Here is a 19,958-nt window from a genome sequence, read left to right on the forward strand (position 1 = left end):
AGTTCCAGGGGTACCCAGGGTACAAATAAACACTCACCCCAAATCTCCCCCTAACTGACCTTCAGACTGGGCCCCCTTAGCTCATAACAAGGTTACAGATATATAGAAACATTGGGGTAACAGTCATCCTGCTATAGTTCCAGGGGTACCCAGGGTACAAATAAACACTCACCCCAAATCTCCCCCTAACTGGCCTTCAGACTGTAGTTCGAGGGGTACCCTGAGCAATATATAGGAACTTTGGGGTAACAGTCTGGAAATAAGCATTCTCCCCAAATATCACCGTAACTGGGGAGCCCAGTAAGGGGAAGCACTAAAGCTCTTTTTTGCCTCAGTACAGAACTTTATTATTTTTGGAGGGGCGGTGCCTCCTGCTTGTTCCCTGCACTCTGCTCTGCAAAGCCGTAGATCTTGCAGAAATCCTGCGCTGGATGTGATGCATTAGGGATTGATGCCTCCGGGATACAAACACAGAATAAAATCTCACATTGGAGTCTATGGGCTGCGGCAGAAGGGACTCGCTGCTTAGGGGCATTGGATCCTGTATGTCAGCACCCAGTCTCCAGTCTCATCCTCTGGGGATCGGAGAGGTTTTATCCAGGGATCAGCACCTACGACCAAGACCCCCGGCATTAATTCTGTACAAACCAGGGAACTTATTAATGTGGCTGAGGGTTTGGCTGTGCCCAGTGGTACTTGCTGGTGAATAAAGGGTGTCAGATCACAGGGATCAGGAGGCATCTGGAAGGTTCTGTATCACTGAGGTGCCACATACTCCTTAGTTAATATATATATATATATATATATATACTGTATAGTTGTATATGTGTCTATAAAGCAGTGCTTTGGCCCCCTGTAGGGTTTGTTGATATTATATTATAATATGAGCCATTCAGGCAATTATTGCCCAATTCTCTCACCCCCAATTTTTAGATAAATAACCTTGTGGGAAAAAGAAGAGCCTGGATAAAAGTTGGACCAAAATTAGGGGATTGAGCCGTAGAATCCCAAAAAACACCCCAGACCCAGACACCCCAGTCTGACGCTGGATCCAAGTTGGATCGTTGACTGGAGGGGAGCTACTTTGTATCAGTGGTGTGTGTAGTCATAACCAGCAGTGCAAGTCAGGAAGTGCCACAGGGGTTTATGGGTTTTGTGAACACCCAGGGGGGGGGGGGTGGGTAGGGGGGGCATGGCAGGCGGGGTGTTGCAGTTGGGAGGCAAGACCCTGGGAAGTGTGTTGCAGCGGGGGGGGCAGGCCCATGAGGGGGAATCCCTGCTGAGCCCGAGACCCCCCAGTCGGAACCTACACCCCTCAGTCTGACGCTGCTGAGTAGAAACCGCAGCAGGAGAGGAGCTACATTGTTTAAGTGGTGTATGTAGTCATGACCAGCAGTGCACAAAGGGAATGGAACTGTCAGGAGTGCCCATACTTTACTAATGTGAGATCTACTTTTAGTGATGTTGTCCCATTATGATCTACATCCATAATAGCATTGGTAGCATTTTGTATTACTTAAATATTATATTGATTTATTAATTATTTATAATGTATTATTATTATTATATTGTGATAAATATCTGAATGAAAAGAATGAAGCAGTAGGGGGAGATAGACAAGCTGTTTGCTGACCTGAAATCTACTGATCACCAGCTAAAGGTCTACTGGTAGATCCCGATGTTTTGGGCTCCCTGGGGCTAGATGAATCCTACGGGTAAGGTCACACTGGGCGATTTGTGGAGATTTAGTCGCCTGGCGACTAATCGTCTCGTCTTTGCGGCGACCAATCTCCCCGAATGCCTTACCTCTGTCTTGCGCCGGCTGAAATGAAAAATCGCCTGCGGCATGGCACACGCGTCGCTTGATATTCCGAAGTTTCTTCACGAGGCGACTTCGGAATACCAAGCGACGTGTGTGCCATGCTGCAGGCGATTTTTCATTTGTGCCGGCGCAAGACAGATTTAAGGCATTCGGGGAGATTGGTCTCAGCAAAGACGAGGCGATTAGTCGCCAGGCGACTAAATCTCCCCAAATCGCCCAGTGTGTCCTTACCCTAAAGCCTCTTACAGAAACCTTATCAGAATAATTATAAAACCCTGCCCATGATTAAACCTGCTCCCATAATGCACTGGGCAAAGCATTGCTCCCACTGTGGAACAGATAACCTTTAGCGTCTGTCTATGGCAGCTCCCACACATGCACAAACACAAGCTATACTTGGCCTGTCAGTTTAAGGATAAAATACAGGGAGGTTATAGCATATTTATAAATAAGATGTATTTTTCTTTGAGCAAAGACACATTTTTACATTTATAGTAATGGCAGATGGCCGGGAGAGCAGAGAAGGGATCCCTGTTAAGATAAGTCTGTGTGATGGATGAATCATACAGGAGAGAAAGTAAAAAGGATACAGTAATAGCGTTATGTGCCGGCTGCTCCCCAGAACCCCCATAAATCACCGTCTCTATTTACTCCTCTCTGCGCCAATGTTCAGTATTAAGTCCGGCTCACACAACGGATGCAGTTCAATTGCTTATTGAGATTTCCCTTTGATTTCACAGACCCAATTAGCCCCGGCAATTAGCAATAACGAATGGGTCCCGTGCCACGGAATGTTCCATCAGCTGCAGGGGAAGGTGATACTTTCATTAATCTAATGGGGGATAATGGATTGGCCCCATTCTACTGAGCCCTTGGTAATACTGTCCTCTCCCGGCCAGCCCCACCCTCTCAGCCCATAGTCTCATTGCCTTCAGCTCCACCATTGTCTTCAACCCCCAGCACCCCCTGCCTTCAGCCTCACAATCTCTAGTTTCTGGCCCACCAATATCTTTAGTCCTGTTATTTCTTGGCATATAGCCCACCATCTTCCAGATTTCAGCCACAATATCTCTTAGCTCCAACACCACTTTCAGGATTTTCACCCTGCTTCCAGCCCTACTACCACCTACCTGGTAATCTAAATGTCCTCATCTCCACCACTGCCTTTCTGCAGTTCCACCATCTCCTGGCCTTCAACCCGGCATCACGCAACCCTACCCTACCTCAGCCCCACAAAACCCCTTACTCTAGCTTCATTAACCTGCTCAACCCTTACTTCATACTCACTAACCCCTCTCTTCAGCACCATCATCTCCTGGCCTTCAGCCCCACCAGCTTCAAGCCACAACATGTCTTACTTAGACTTAAGCCCCACTATATCCTATCACCTCCCCAACCTCATGCCAGCAAGCCTTTAGCCCTCCAGCTCCTTCCTTAAATCCCACCATGTCCTGGACTCTAGCCTCTTCATCTCCATGTCCCCAGCCCGCTGTCTATCTACATATTCCTCATCTTTTTACCACTCGGTCCATGTCACTAATCAGACACCCGTGGGGCAGTGACTGATGGGAATGTGATAGGGACCTTAGATTGTAAACTCCACTGAACCAGGATGTGATGGGAATGTCATAGGGACCATAGATTGTAAGCTTACTGGGGAAGGGCTGATCATAATGAGATAGGGACCTTAGATTTTAGGATCCACTAGGGCAGGGAGGGACTGATGGGACTGTGATAGGGACCTAAGATTGTAAGCTCACTGGGTCAGGGATTGATGGGAATGTGAAAGGGACCTAAGATTGTAAGCTCACTGGGGCAGGGACTGATGGGAATGTGATAGGGGCCATAGATTGTAAGCTCACTGGGGCAGGGACTGATGGGAGTGTGAAAGGGACCTTAGATTGTAAACTCACTGGGGCAGGGACTGATGGGAGTGTGAAAGGAACCTTAGATTGTAAACTCACTGGGGCAGGGACTGATGGGAATATGATAGGGGCCATAGATTGTAAGCTCACTGGGGCAGGGACTGATGGGAGTGTGAAAGGGACCTTAGATTGTAAGCTCACTGGGGCAGGGACTGATGGGAGTATAAAAGGGACCTTAGATTGTAAGCTCACTGGTGCAAGGACTGATATATAACCTCTATATTGTGCTACTTACATTTCATTGGTGCTATATGAATAAAAGGTAATAATGTCCACAGAAAATAAAGCAGTGGATGAGATTTCTACTCCGAAAGAACAATTAAAATCCCTTTGAGAGCAGTCGTCAGATACATTGGGGGGAGGGGGAGAAATTGGGGTCAGATCAGCAGATTCTTTAAATGTTTTCAGTCATTCTCATCTTTCAATTTGAATCTTATTGACTCCATTGAATTAGAGTCCCCCTCTGAGAGTTCTGCCTCTCCAAAATCCTATTACTGGAAAAGGCGAAACACAAGTTTTATTGGCTGGGAGCAGATCTAATCATGTGCAGCCAATCACCATGCGAGGATGACAGTGGGTTTTAAGTCAACCCTGTTGCATATTGGGGAAGCTGGGGGTGTGACCGTACCCCATGAGGACACCACAGCAAGTATGGGGTGTAAGGGTGGGGGTGATGCTGTTTGTGGAAACCTAAAGGGTGGCCCTATGGAGCTACGGTCGGACTATGGGTGTCTCTGTACAACTGACACTGCAGTAAAGTAATATTCAGTGTTACAAGCTGATTGGTTCCCTAAGCCAGGGCCCATGCCGGGGACACATATCATTCTGGATCGTGGCTGAATACTTTGTCAATGTTCATTTTGTCTCGATGTGAATCGTCCTCTGTCTTATTTTTAATAACCGAGCCGGGTGCCGCTTCCCAAGTGTCATTTTCTCCCAATAAATGGTGGCGGGATTTCATTGCGTGGAGTGAAACGGAGGTTTTTATTGACTGGACTGGGCAGATGCGTCTGACATTCATAATTCATGGCTATCGTCTGACAGGAGAGACGTGAGACACATAATCACATCAGGACTCAATGGATGGGCTCTAGCTGCCGCCTCTAACTGCCACATTAGGATTATCTGTGCTCTTCTTGCATAGCTCTGCTAATTATACCCACTCCTATTCCAGAACAGCCGGATCCTTCCCATAGTCTGGCCGTACCCATCAGAACTGTCTTAGGTGTGTCCACATGTGACTGCCAGGGGGGCTTCTTGGCATTTTGGTGCCCATTGCCATCCCCTCCCCCATGTGCCCGTCTACTGTGTTTGCTCTGTTGCCAGTCGCTTGCACTCTCCTACACTGAAAAAACTGAATTTCTGATTAAAGAAAAGCAGATTCAGCTTCAGTTATCTGGGGTGTCTTTTTGCCTCATGGTGGAATCATTGGGGGGTCTTATTTTACCCATTAAAGAATGTGCCATTTCTCTGATGCACAGGAACGTACTGAATAATACTAACTTAAAACTTGACATTAATAAAACCCGATCAATAACGCTGCCTTTTCATTCTAACAATGACTTTCTTTACTGCGCTGCCGGAAAGCCCCCGATTGGTCTTTCTTGCATTTAGGCTTGAGTTGCACTTTAATGATTTTCTGCCCAAGGTTTCTTGTTTTTAATTCTCTTTTGACTTGAAACAACTCATCACTAAATAACTAGAGTCTGTCAGTGTCTCAGAAAGTGCTCCCTGGTACTGACCCAGTTAGACTGGTCTTCTTCATTCCCAGAGAGAGTATAATCACATACTGTACTGTCTATGTATCAATACAAATATACAGAGAAGGAATGTTCTGGGCACACAATAAGCTATACCCTCATACTGTACTGTCTAAGGGAATCAATATGGCACCTCCTCCTCCCATATGTATAAATACAAATATACAGAGAAGGAATGTTCTGGGCACACAATAAGCTATACCCTCATACTGTACTGTCTAAGGGAATCAATATGGCACCTCCCTCCTCCCATATGTATAAATACAAATATACAGAGAAGGAATGTTCTGGGCACACAATAAGCTATACCCTCATATTGTACTGTCTAAGGGAATCAATATGGCACCTCCCTCCTCCCATATGTATAAATACAAATATACAGAGAAGGAATGTTCTGGGCACACAATAAGCTATACCCTCATACTGTACTGTCTAAGGGAATCAATATGGCACCTCCTCCTCCCATATGTATAAATACAAATATACAGAGAAGGAATGTTCTGGCACACAATAAGCTATACCCTCATACTGTACTGTCTAAGGGAATCAATATGGCACCTCCCTCCTCCCATATGTATAAATACAAATATACAGAGAAGGAATGTTCTGGGCACACAATAAGCTATACCCTCATACTGTACTGTCTAAGGGAATCAATATGGCACCTCCCTCCTCCCATATGTATAAATACAAATATACAGAGAAGGAATGTTCTGGGCACACAATAAGCTATACCCTCATACTGTACTGTCTAAGGGAATCAATATGGCACCTCCTCCTCCCATATGTATAAATACAAATATACAGAGAAGGAGTGTTCTGGGCACACAATAAGCTATACCCTCATACTGTACTGTCTAAGGGAATCAATATGGCACCTCCTCCTCCCATATGTATAAATACAAATATACAGAGAAGGAATGTTCTGGGCACACAATAAGCTATACCCTCATACTGTACTGTCTAAGGGAATCAATATGGCACCTCCTCCCATATGTATAAATACAAATATACAGAGAAGGAATGTTCTGGCCACACAATAAGCTATACCCTCATACTGTACTGTCTAAGGGAATCAATATGGCATCTCCTCCCATATGTATAAATACAAATATACAGAGAAGGAATGTTCTGGGCACACAATAAGCTATACCCTCATACTGTACTGTCTAAGGGAATCAATATGGCACCTTCTCCTCCTCCCATATGTATAAATACAAATATACAGAGAAGGAATATTTATGGGTTTTTATGGGTCGCTTACTTAGAAGCAGTACAGACAGATTTTGGGGGGGCTGGTATGTATAAGAGAAGTGATATTAATCCTGTAGTATATGTGATGGTTGGAGGGTCCCTGCTGTATCGCTTACTCAGCGGAGCATTTGGGGCAGCGGGGGGGGGGGTGTCGGGGGGTTATAATGGATGAGTCCTTACAGGGTAGATTAGTACAGTGATGATTCTGCGCTGTGATTTATATTCTATCCCTTTATCTTTTTCATGCTCATTTGATGTCTGCCCCAGGATTAATGATAATCTTATAATTGTTTCCATTGATATCAGCGACGCTGCTCTCCTACAGATTATTGTGGTGCGGGGGTTATGGCAGAGATGAACGAGCCGCCTGCGATTTTATTTCCTCTTCGCTCGATACTCTCATATGTCACCGCTCCATTATATTGGCGCCCCCCATCCCAATTGGAAATTATTTGTGAGTTCAATAAGGAATAAAATGTTTCACATATTCTCTTTACTGAATATATAATGTCCGTCCTGCTCTGGTTATTCCTTGTGAAATACAGATTTGCTATAGATCTGCCCAGAGCCAACCTGGATCTAAAATGCTCTAAATGGATTGTAATGTGATCAAGTGAGTTATCCTGAGTTATTTCTAGTAGAGCTCGTCAAGCATTAATCTCATTACAGGCAATAATTGCCTTCCTTCTATCTCACTGTAACAACTTGTTAGATAGTAGAGAAGGTTGGAAAAGCTCTTCTCTGTACTTTCATTACTGTCCCCCTTATATATTTATATATAGTGATCATATCCCCCTTATATATTTATATATAGTGATCATATCCCCCTTATATATTTATATATAGTGATCATATCCTCTTATATATTTATATATAGTGATCATATCCCCTGATATATTTATATAAAGAGATCATATCCCCTTATATATTTATATATAGTGATCATATCCCCCTTATATATTTATATATAGTGATCATATCCCCCTTATATATTTATATATAGTGATCATATCCCCTGATATATTTATATAAAGAGATCATATCCCCTTATATATTTATATATAGTGATCATATCCCCCTTATATATTTATATATAGTGATCATATCCCCCTTATATATTTATATATAGTGATCATATCCCCTTATTTATTTATATATAGTGATCATATCCCCTTATATATTTGTATATAGTGATCTTATCCCCTTATATATTTATATATAGTGATCATATCCCCCTTATATATTTATATATAGTGATCATATCCCCTTATATATTTATATATAGTGATCATATCCCCTTATATATTTGTATATAGTGATCATATCCCCTTATATATTTATATATAGTGATCATATCCCCCTTATATATTTGTATATAGTGATCATATCCCCTTATATATTTATATATAGTGATCATATCCCCCTTATATATTTGTATATAGTGATCATATCCCCTTATATATTTATATATAGTAATCATATCCCCTTATATATTTATATATAGTGATCATATCCCCTTATATATTTATATATAGTGATCATATCCCCTTATATATTTATATATAGTGATCATATCCCACTTAACTGCCTATTCTGAGTATAAACAGTCCAATCTACAGTACAGCTCCCTGTTTGAGAATGATAAGAATTTGTCTGTAGGACTAAAGGCCACAGTTGACCAGGGAAAATCTCATTTATGATTAATATTTACCGTGACATTTATAATGTCTGATCTCTGAGAAATCGGCAGAAGTTCCATAAGTGTTTGAGAGAAATGTAATTATTGCAGAGTCGGGAGGGAATCGAGTAAAGGTTAGAATAAGAAACTGCGCTTGTACTTTGTGTAATGTTGTTACGTTGTATCACACGGATCAGTTGTATCAGTAAAGTGTATCACACTGGGACATTATTAGTATCACAAAGTTCCCAGTTTCTCATTGTTACATTGTTTCACCTGGGAAATCTCCAGCCTACGAGCGATCGATCCCCTCCCAAGAACCACCGTGTGTTTTCCCAGAATTCCACTTCATACTACAAATGAATTGCACTTCCACTTTAAGAAAATAATGGAAGAAAATGACAGGATGACATCATCCCTTTAATATTGTCTTTTATTCGCCTCGGATACGATTTCATGCTTTATGGGCTTTTGGGTGATAAATTCTAATGAAATTATTGCTCCTGTTATTTTTTTTTTTCTTTATTAAACCTCTCGACTAAAGTTGAAACATTAACCCCTAGGGGGGTGGATAAAGGTCGCTGCTGTAACAGGAGGTGCGAGACCTTTGGTGCATTAATGGGATTTTCATGTGAGCAGAACCTTTAACTCGTTAGATGCTGAAACATTGAAAGGAAAGCCGTATTTGCTGGCGTTGGATAAAGACCCAGCAGGTGCCCTCGTTGTTCTGTTACCCACTTGCTACTTATTGGTTTCTCAGCCTTCCTGGAAGATAAGGGGTTACTGGAGAGGTTGAGAGCAGGTTTTAGAATCTGGCCTCCCATTATAGGGCTGTTAGTTTTAACACTAAAATGTATTTTAAATGGCAGCCCTGGGGCAATCGATGGAGAATCAATAGAAGCTCCATAAAAGCAGGAGATAGAGAAAATGACACGGTTGTATCTGGTGGAGCCGGGCACAGAGCCAGGGGCACAAGCTGCTGCTAACGCAAATATTTGCTCTCTGAATGTGTTTGATCTTTCTCAATATACAGTGAGCTTAATATGTAACCCACCGAGGGGACAACTGGGGAGACCGTTGGAGCAGAACCTTTCCAATTTGCTTTAGTAGCTGGACATGTTTAGGCTCCTCAGGGGAACCATCAACTCCCACAAATGTCTCCTCCTTTAGAGGATTCCTGTGCCAGTTTTGGCAATTCAGTCTGTAGTGATCCTGCTGCTTTAATTAAGCCTCTGCTGGGGGTGCAGCACCCTAAAACCTGCCCCTCTCTCATCTAAATCTGTGATGCCAGACATAACCAGATGCAATTGCTCGGCTGCCCATAAAGACATTTTATAGTACCGGCATGGGTGGTATCAGTGGGCATTCCTTAGCCGGGCAGCAGATCAAGGAAAGCTTCCCAATGAGTTTGAAGAAGGGAAAAATCAAATGTAAATTTAGGGAGGAGGGCAGGGGTAACCAGCTGCCAAAGGTATTTGTGGTGCCGCAGGTGCAGAGCTGGAGCAGGTAAATAGGTGTGTGATCCGTGGAGCTGCTGGGAGGACAGATTGGCCGGCGAGTGGAATCCCATTAAGAAGCAGGTGACAGTAGTCCAGGTGGGATATGATAAGGGAGTGGATAGGAGCTGTGCCGGCATCGTGACTAAGGGAACGGGTGATTGGGATTATAAAACACAGATGGAACAGGCAGAGATTGGCAGGGCTCACATCATAGGAAGGAGAAAGTGAGAGACAAGAGCCAAATGAGAGACTCTGGCAGCCGGCCACTGGCTTACTAGTCAAGGTGACTGAGAGTTCAGGGATGGAGAAGGAAAGTGAAGTGTAATTGTGGCTCAGGGAAGAGGAATCTTTTAAAATACAATGAAACCCAAACCTGGGGGCAGAACAAGATGGTAGAGGGCACCACGGATGTGGCATAACCTCCAGCCACCTGCGGAGATTCATTTCACCGACCCTGGAAATCAACGTTTTCTTTTTAGAAAAAAAAACTGGAGGAGAAAGGCGAATAGATTTCAAAGATTTAGGAAAAGCTGAAATCTAGAAGTTGCCCAGATTGTAACCGTCTGCAGCAGAATTGAGTCCTGACCCTCCCCTTTAAAGCCCCCCCTAGTTTATCCCATAAAGGATAATATTATTAATATGGATATTATTTTATCAGCCAGTCACTTCTAGAGCCCGGGGAGAAAATCTCATTTCCTCGCTGTATCAACGCAGAACGTTTCATCACAAAGTACTAAGTCTCTGCCGACACCCCCTCTTCCATCAGTGTCTCCTCCGACCCCAACTAGCGGCCCTGCAACTCCAGACATTTGTGTTGTGTGTGGAACATCGATCAGACAAATTGCCTCCAGCCTCTGCCAATAATCTCAATCACTTCGGCGCAGGTCGACTTCGTTTAGAAGATTTCTGGGATTTTAATGTAAAATGATGGCAGTGAATTTCTTCTCTTTGCCAAGAATGAGCCGTATTCCCCCCCGTATTCCCCCCGGGGGACCTGCTAGACACAATACAGAGCGAGTAAATGAATCTTTGTGGGTGCTACACAAGTTACACAACACCCTTTGCCTCTTAAACCCTGTGGGGCAAATTCACTTACCTCCAAAAATCCGCCAGCGTTGGCTTCGCGTACATCGCAAGACTTCGCCAGGCATAAATTCACCTGGACAACGCTAATTCACGAAGATCCCTGCGCACAGGGTACCGAACACTTGCGGAGTTTCGCTAGCGATGAAACGATCAGCAGTTCGAAGTTACACTAGCGTTGGCTAATTAGCATACGGCGGGAAGTTAAAGTTGAATGGACGTATGTGTTGCAGCAAAAACATTACATTACACAAGCCCAGGGAACCTTAATAAAATAAAATAAAGTTGTTATATTGCCCTACACATGAGCCCAGTGTATAGTTTATGTGCCATATGTTAGGAAATGTAGGGGGGAAGCCGGGTACCCTAAAAAAAAATGTACTTTTGCTGCCTATCACCCTGAAAAAAGGAAAAGACGCAAGGTTTTTTTTCAACAAAATTTCAAGTAAGTCCTTTCTACTCCATTGCACTTCGTCTGGTCTGAGGTGGTGATAGAGGTAAGTCTGGCGATAGAGGTAACGGTCAGTAAAATAAAAAACATGGTGAATTTATGTAGTAATGCTCTTTCGCCAGAGCGAAAATTCGAAGTTACGCCAGAGTGTGAAGTTACGCCAGATCTCCACTAGCGAAATTACGCCACACTTAGGGGGCCGATTCACAAAGGGTCGAATATCGAGGGTTAATTAACCCTTGATATTCGAGTGGGAATTAAAATCCTTCGACTTCGAATATCGAAGTTGAAGGATTTAGCGCAAATAGTGCGATCGTACGATCGAAGGATTTAAATCCAACGATCGAAGGAATAATCCTTCGATCAAAAAAACTTAGGAAAGCCTATGGGGACCTTCCCCATAGGCTAACATTGAGTTCGGTAGGTTTTAGATGGCGAACTAGGGGGTCGAAGTTTTTTTTAAAGAGACAGTACTTCGATTATCGAATGGTCGAATAGTCGAACGATTTTAAGTTCGAATCCTTCGATTCGAAGTCGTAGTCGCCCATTCGATGGTCGAAGTAGCCAAAAAAAAACTTCGAATCCTTCACTCGAAGTTATTGAATCGGGCCCCTAATAAATCGGCGAGGTGCCGAAATGACGTCACGCTGACGAATTTTCGCCAGCGTTAGCCACTTTGCCCTTTAGTAAATTTCCCCCTTTGCTTCTTTATTATTACGTAAATCAGTCAGAATTAAGCGGATGGAATCAGTTGCAGGCACTTCTTACAGTCTTCCAGCCATTGTGACTTGGAGTCACTTATAGACAAGATAATAATGACCCCCCAGTTTGTAATAGATAAAACCATTATAATAACCTACAGCTTCAAGATGTTGTTAAAGTCATATTAATTCAACTATAGGAATGCCCAATTCTAAGCAACTTTTCAATTGGTCTACATAATTTATTAATGTATGTTTAAATGATTCGCCTTCTTCTTCTGGATCTTTTCCAGCTTCCAAACGAGGGTCACTGACCACAACTAAAAAAACAAATGTTCTGCACAGCTATAAATGTATTATTATTAGACTTTTTTTTCATTAATCATCTTTCTATTCTGACTCTCCCATAATTAAATCCCAGTCTCTTATTCAAATCAGTGCAGGGTTACTAAAGTAATCTGAACAATAGAGACCAGACGGCTGAAATTACAAACTGGAGAGCTGCTGAATAAAAAGCTAAATAACTCAAAAACCACCAATAATAAAAAATGAAAAGCAATTGCAAATTGTCTCAGAATATCCCTCTCTACATCATATTAAAAGATAACTCAAAGGTGAACAATACCTTATGGGGTCTTACACACCCCCGTTTTTACCTGCGCTCCCCTGGGTTGCGATTTCTTCCGTTTAGCCACAGGGGAGCGCAGGAGGAGACGCACCCAATTATTGTCAATGGGGCTGTACTCACACAGACGCATGTAGGTGGGATGCAGTATGTTGCATTTCACCTGCGTTTGGCGCATACATGCGTCTGTGTGAGTACAGCCCCTTTCACAATAATTAAGTGCGTCTACTCCTGCGTTCCCCTGCGGCTAAACGGAAGAAATCGCAACGCAGGGGAGCACACGAAAAAAACGCTCATGTGTAAGAGCCCTTAAAGTGCAACTCCCAGAACCTCCTTTACTATTAGTGGCAGTGGTGTAACTACCACTATGGTTTTTGATATTTCTTAAACTAAACAGGGAACCTGAAGCTGCTCCATGTTTGACCCTAGTGATGTTTATAAATTAGTTTCCCAGTGCACAGGCATAATCTATTTTCTTATATTGAAGCCAAAACAGTCACAACAAAGGAGTGCAGGTAGGGGTTTGTTGATACAGAGCTCATAATCTCTAGTTAAATTCAGATTAATACACGGGAGGTGAAAGCACAACAATTGCCTTAAATGTTGCAAAGCATGACACATAGGGGAATATCAGAGGAGAACGATAACGTTTTAGTCACTTGTACTGAATTTCCAGATTTCCTCCTCCGGCAGCAGCAGCAGCCAACTGTCTGTTCTCTCTCTGATAAATATCCCCTATAACATGACTTTAGTTCAGAAAACATTTCATGCTCTGTAATATCTTCCTAGACAGAAAAAACAAACTATGTCTGGGGCTAAGATGCCATTTATCAGGGCAGTAACTGGAGGAATGAGGCAGGAGAACAGTCCTGTTAGGTGCACTATTAACCAAAAAACAACTGCCTGGGTCCTGGACAAAACCATGATACATATATTCCCAAAAATAACCGCACTCCAAGGACTTCTTAATTGAAAAATCCAAATTGAGTTTTATTTCAACGTTTCGGCTCCATCGCTCTTCAGGAAGACCCAACGTTGAAACGTTGAAATAAAACTCAATTTTGATTTTTCGCTTAAGAAGTCCTTGGAGTGTGGTTATTTTTGGTAATGTGTATATATAAATATATATATATATATCTTATTTATAAGAAAGGCAGTTTCGCTTTATTCTTTTGTTAGCAGGGAAACAAACTGATATTTCCGTCTGTGTTTCTTGAATGAAAAGAGAACATTTTCCTTTAAGGGGTTTCAACACAGTGGCAACGGCAGAATTTTTAAAAATTATATTTTGGCTCTCCCTAGGGGGTCCCCTTAAACCGTGTAAATGTATCCAGTGCCCTAGCATTTCTTCTAGAACTCCAAAAACATGGAATGTGCAATGTTGGAACACTGGGAGATCTGCCCCAATGTTGTAGATTCATCCGTCTGTAGCACTTAAGGGGCTGTTCACCTTTAAATTAACTGTTAGTATGATGTAGAGAGGGATAGTCTGAGACAATTTGCAATTAGTTTTTATTTTTTATTATTTGTGGGGTTTGAGTTATTTAGATCTTTATTCAGCAGCTCTCCAGTTTGCTATTTTTGGTTGCCAGGATACAAGTACCCCTAGCAACCATGCACTGCTTTGAATAACAGACTGGAATATGAATAGGAGAGGCCTGAATAGAAAGTTGAGTAATAAAAAGAAATCTATTTGTAGCCTTACAGAGCATTTGTTGTTTTAGGTGGAGGTCAGTGACCCACATTTGGAAGCTGGAAAAAGTCAGGAAAGTAATTTAAAAACGATGCAAAGTAAATAATGAAGACCAATTGAAAAGTTGCTTAGAATTGGCCATTGTATATATACACCTAGTGCTAGTCCTTCTCTCTCCATTGTAGCCTGCTTTCCCTCCAATCACAAGTCTCCTCCATAGATTGGGGTATGAGGTGGGGCCCAAGGAGACATCCATAGAACCATTCAGTGAATTATAATGGCGCCTTTGGGAAAGACAAGAACAAATCAGAGCCAAGTTTCCTTTCAGCCCTACAAAGTGACTTTAGTTTTCTGCTCTGAACTTCTAACGAGTTCCCTGACAGTTGCAGCCGTTGAGTAATTATTAAGATAAGGAGTCACGTGCCCACGGATCTGCCACAAATAATCCCCATTGCGTTCAGGTGAATTTAGTATTTGTGATGTTGATCTGAAGTCTGAAAAGTCAGAGAATTAGATGCGTTTTCCCCCGAAAGACGACATTTGTGTCTATTAATCTAAATGCAATTGTTTCAGCTGCCCGGCGGCGCGTCCCTGTCTCACCGTAACAAAGTGCAGCCACGGGCCGGGCCATTAATAATTCACACGCTAAGAGAGAGCGAGAGAATATAATTTTACATTTCCACTTCTTCCTTCATCACGATGTAACAATAATTTACCTTAATAAGGAAAAAGAGAATTTTCCCTCAAAATATTTTTCTTTCTTTGATAAAATGAAACAAAGTGACTGGCGCATTCACGAGAGAGAGACGATTGTGTCTCGTGTCAATAAAATCAAAAGAGAATTCCTGCAACTGTGGCTGAGACTGATGTACCAATGTCCCTGGATCTGTCACATTGTTGAACTATAAAGGTTGGAACTTGCAGTTCATGTTCATGTTCAAGACATGAAATTGTTTTGTCAGTATGTCAGTGGTGGAGGTGCTCAGTATGGTGGCACACAGGGTTGGCATTGGGGCATCACAGCGCATAGCTTATGGGTTCAATACTGACGAGAAATAGTTGCAAGGAGTCTACATGTTCTCCCTGTGATACAGATCGTTTTCTCATCCACAAGCCGTCCCTGGTGGGGCCCATAGTGACACTTACTCTTTAGAGTATAAACTAGGAATGTACAATTCATGGTTAGTAGAGAAATATTCAATAATAGTGACGGGCGATTAAATTTGCCACACATAAATTCCATCTTGCCCTACTGTCTCCCTCTTGTCCTACTGTCTCCACCTTACCCTACTGTTTCCATCTTGCCCTACTGTCTCCCTCTTGTCCTACTGTCTCCTCCTTACCCTACTGTTTCCATCTTGTCCTACTGTCTCCATCTTGTCCTACTGTCTCCATCTTGTCCTACTGTCTCCATCTTGCCCTACTGTCTCCACCTTGCCCTACTGTCTCCATCTTGTCCTACTGTTTCCATCTTGTCCTACTGTCTCCATCTTATCCTACTGTCTCCATCTTGTCCTACTGTCTCCATCTTGCCCTACTGTCTCCACCTTGCCCTACTGTCTCCATCTTGTCCTACTGTCTCCATCTTGTCCTACTGTCTCCATCTTGCCCTACTGTTTCCACCTTGCCCTACTGTCTCCATCTTGTCCTACTGTCTCCACCTTGCCCTACTGTCTCCATCTTGTCCTACTGTCTCCATCTTGTCCTACTGTCTTCGTCTTGCCCTACTGTCTCCACGTTGCCCTACTGTCTCCATCTTGTCCTACTGTCTCCATCTTGTCCTACTGTCTCCATCTTGTCCTACTGTCTCCATCTTGTCCTACTGTCTCCATCTTATCCTACTGTCTCCATCTTGTCCTACTGTCTCCATCTTGCCCTAGTGTCTCCATCTTGCCCTACTGTCTCCATCTTGTCCTACTGTCTCCATCTTGGCTTACTGTTTCCACCTTGCCCTACTGTCTCCATCTTGTCCTACTGTCTCCATCTTATCCTACTGTCTCCATCCTGTCCTACTGTCTCCATCTTGTCCTACTGTCTCCATCTTGTCCTACTGTCTCCATCTTGTCCTACTGTCTCCATCTTGCCCTAGTGTCTCCATCTTGCCCTACTGTCTCCATCTTGTCCTACTGTCTCCAACTTGCCCTACTGTCTCCATCTTGTCCTACTGTCTCCATCTTGTCCTACTGTCTCCCTCTTGCCCTACTGTCTCCATCTTATCTTACTATCTATATTTTGTCCTATCATTGTCTTCTTGTTCTTTGCCCGACTGTCTCCGTCTTATTCACCTACTGTCTCGCTCCTGTCCTCTGTGTGTATATGTGTGTGTGTATATGTATGTGTATTAGTGGGGAAAAGACATTACAAGATATATTTAAAGTGGTGCATAGTATATTGGTGCCATATAAATAAAGCATATTAATTAAAATTGCAGAAATTCTGTTTATACCTTTGGGGATGACATTCCTCATTAAATTGTCTGTTGAAATTAATTACAAAGAGCCAAACATCAAATCTGCCAACTTTGTGGCAATTAGTATGGCAGTCACTTATCTAGAAGTGGAGTCTCACACAGAGAAGTCAAACTCACTGGATCAGTAACTCACTGACAAGTAACTGGATCAGACTGGGGTTCTGATAATTTTCCTACAACAGGAATAAGAATCTTGTTGCCGAAACACCAGGGACATAAAACTATAATGGGGTCTGTTTGTTGGGTCGTTTGTGCCCTAGAGTAACAAGGGGCAGGTTGTACTGGGAATTCTGTTTCATTCTGTTTAAAACACAAAAAAATAATCTTTCAGTTGAAATTGGAAGAAGCCCAGGCAGTGAACTCTAGAAGTTCCTCTGTTGTTCTTGTCAACTAATGCAGAACTACAACTGTCAGCTGGCACAAAGGATGCTGGGAATCCGCCAGTTTTCTGTTGTGTCGTCATGGGGTTTGGGGAATTCACATAATATCAGCCTCAAAGGGAGAAACAATTTGTCCTTTTTAGGTTATTCCTTCCCTGTGTATTTGTATTTACACTTCCAGTTGTATCAGATCCACATCTATGGCATTAGCAGGAAAGGCTCCAAATCCAACGGAATCTGAAGAGTGAAAGTGTCCGACCTCCCCGGGGTCGGATCCAGGAGAGCTGAAGAGACATTCAATTATTGCTCAGGAAAGAAAAAGCCACAACACAAACACAGTGGTTTCTCCCAACCAATGAAATGTCACATTTAAACACAGTTATTCCCAATTGTAACTCCTCGTCCTTCACAGGGAAGTTGTGTGGTTTTATATTGGAGAAAACTGTATTTGTATCATTTGTGTGGTTATTGTATCATGTGTATCATTACATTGTATCATTAGTGTCACTGTATCATTGTAACATATTACACACTGACGGATAATACTTACCTGCTGATCAATCTTCTGGGGAAGCTCAGCAACATAGTTAACCCTTTGTTTGATGAGGCAGTATGACCTCTGTCTGTCTGTCTGTCTGTACAGTGTGTATTTTAGTGTTTATTCTAAGGTCCCTATCACATTCCCATCAGTCCCTGCCCCAGTGAGTTTACAATCTAAGGTCCCTATCACATTCCCATCAGTCCCTGCCCCAGTGAGCTTACAATCTAAGGTCACTATCATGTTTCCATCAGTCCCTGCCACAGTGAGCTTACAATCTAAATTCCCTATCACATTTGCATCAGTCCCTGCCCCAATGAGCTTACAATCTAAGGTCCCTATCACATTCCCATCAGTCTCTGCCCCAGTGAGCTTACAATCTAAGGTCCCTATCATGTTCCCATCAGCCCTTGCCCCAGTGATCTTACAATCTAAGCTCCCTATCACATTCCCATCAGTCCCTGCCCCAGTGAGTTTACAATCTAAGGTCCCTATCACATTCCCATCAGTCCCTGTCCCAGTGAGCTTACAATCTAAGGTCCCTATCACATTCCCATCAGTCCCTGCCCCAGTGAGTTTACAATCTAAGGTCCCTATCATGTTGCCATCAGTCCATGCCCCAGTGAGCTTACAATCTAAGGTCCCTATCACATTCCCATCAGTCCCTGCCTTAGTGAGCTTACAATCTAAGGTCCCTATCACATTCCCATCAGTCCCTGTCCCAGTGAGCTTACAATCTAAAGTCCCTATCACATTCCCATCAGTCCCTGCCCCAGTGAGCTTACAATCTAAGGTCCCTATCATGTTCCCATCAGTCCCTGCCCTAGTGAGCTTACAATCTAAGGTCCCTATCACATTCCCATCAGTCCCTGCCCCAGTGAGTTTACAATCTAAGGTCCCTATAACATTCACACACAGTAGGGTCAATTATATCAGGAGCCTGTAAGTATTTGGATTTATGCAGTTAAACTGTATTAAACCAAAAGGTTCATATTATATTTATATCTACCAGTTTATCTTTATCTGTCGCCTGCCTTTCTATGTGAATCTATTGCTCTGTTCTAGCTATCGTTATATCTTTATCTTCAATCTGTTTGCCTATCTGAATCTCTCATGTTATTATATATTTATAACGATGAATTTCTGTCGTCTGTCCAATAATGGATATGGCCGCAGAACTCTTCTTATTATAAAGAGGAATTTGTTATTTCTGCAGTTGGAATTGATTGAGATCTAATACTAACTCCTCTATCTTTCTGTATCCGCAGCCTGTGTGTGTAACGGCCACGCCAACCTGTGTGAAATGCAGACGGGAAAATGTCACTGTACCACCAAGGGGATCAAAGGAGACCAATGTCAACTGTGAGTAGCCCCCTCGTGATTACAGATCTATCAATAAAGCAATGACTGTTATTTTGTATCACTGGACTGTCTCTGGGATTAGGAATGCTGGGAGTTGTAGTACAGCACCTGTGGGAGAACTGCTAGTTGGAATTTTATTCTCACACTATTATTAATATGTTTTATAGAGCACCAACATATTTTGCAGCGCTACTATTTACTTACCCACATTCTACTTTTCTGGATATTACTTGGCAGCATAGGCATCGCCCCTGTACTAAGCACAATTCAGCAGGAACAGTCCCTAAGTTTGCTCATAGTCTGTACAGAGAGATCCCATAAAACTATGGCACATAGGTATTCCCTGTACTAAGCACAATTCAGCAGGAACAGTCCCCTAAATTTGCTCATAGTCTGTACAGAGAGATCCCATAAAACTATGGTACATAGGTATTCCCTGTACTAAGCACAATTCAGCAGGAACAGTCCCTAAGTTTGCTCATAGTCTGTACAGAGAGATCCCATAAAACTATGGTACATAGGTATCCCCTGTACTAAGCACAATTCAGCAGGAACAGTCCCTAACTTTGCTCATAGTCTGTACAGAGAGATCCCATAAAACTATGGCAGCATAGGTATTCCCTGTACTAAGCACAATTCAGCAGGAACAGCCCCTAAGTTTGCTCATAGTCTGTACAGAGAGATCCCATAAAACTATGGCAGCATAGGTATTCCCTG

At 42.8% G+C, this 19,958-nt stretch overlaps 1 protein-coding gene across 3 annotated transcripts in view; it reads left to right on the forward strand.

Moving 5' to 3' along the window:
- LOC108697311 (attractin-like protein 1) overlaps positions 1-19,958 on the forward strand; it is a 294,681-nt gene that overhangs the window by 119,972 nt on the left and 154,751 nt on the right. For all 3 annotated transcript variants that reach the window (XM_041570808.1, XM_041570809.1, XM_018227238.2), the window contains exon 21: positions 19,148-19,241. In XM_041570808.1, the coding sequence (XP_041426742.1) occupies positions 19,148-19,241 (94 nt within the window). The remainder of the gene's footprint in view (positions 1-19,147; positions 19,242-19,958) is intronic.

This window comes from Xenopus laevis, chromosome 7S (assembly GCF_017654675.1).
Source record: "Xenopus laevis strain J_2021 chromosome 7S, Xenopus_laevis_v10.1, whole genome shotgun sequence".
NCBI lineage: Eukaryota > Metazoa > Chordata > Amphibia > Anura > Pipidae > Xenopus > Xenopus laevis.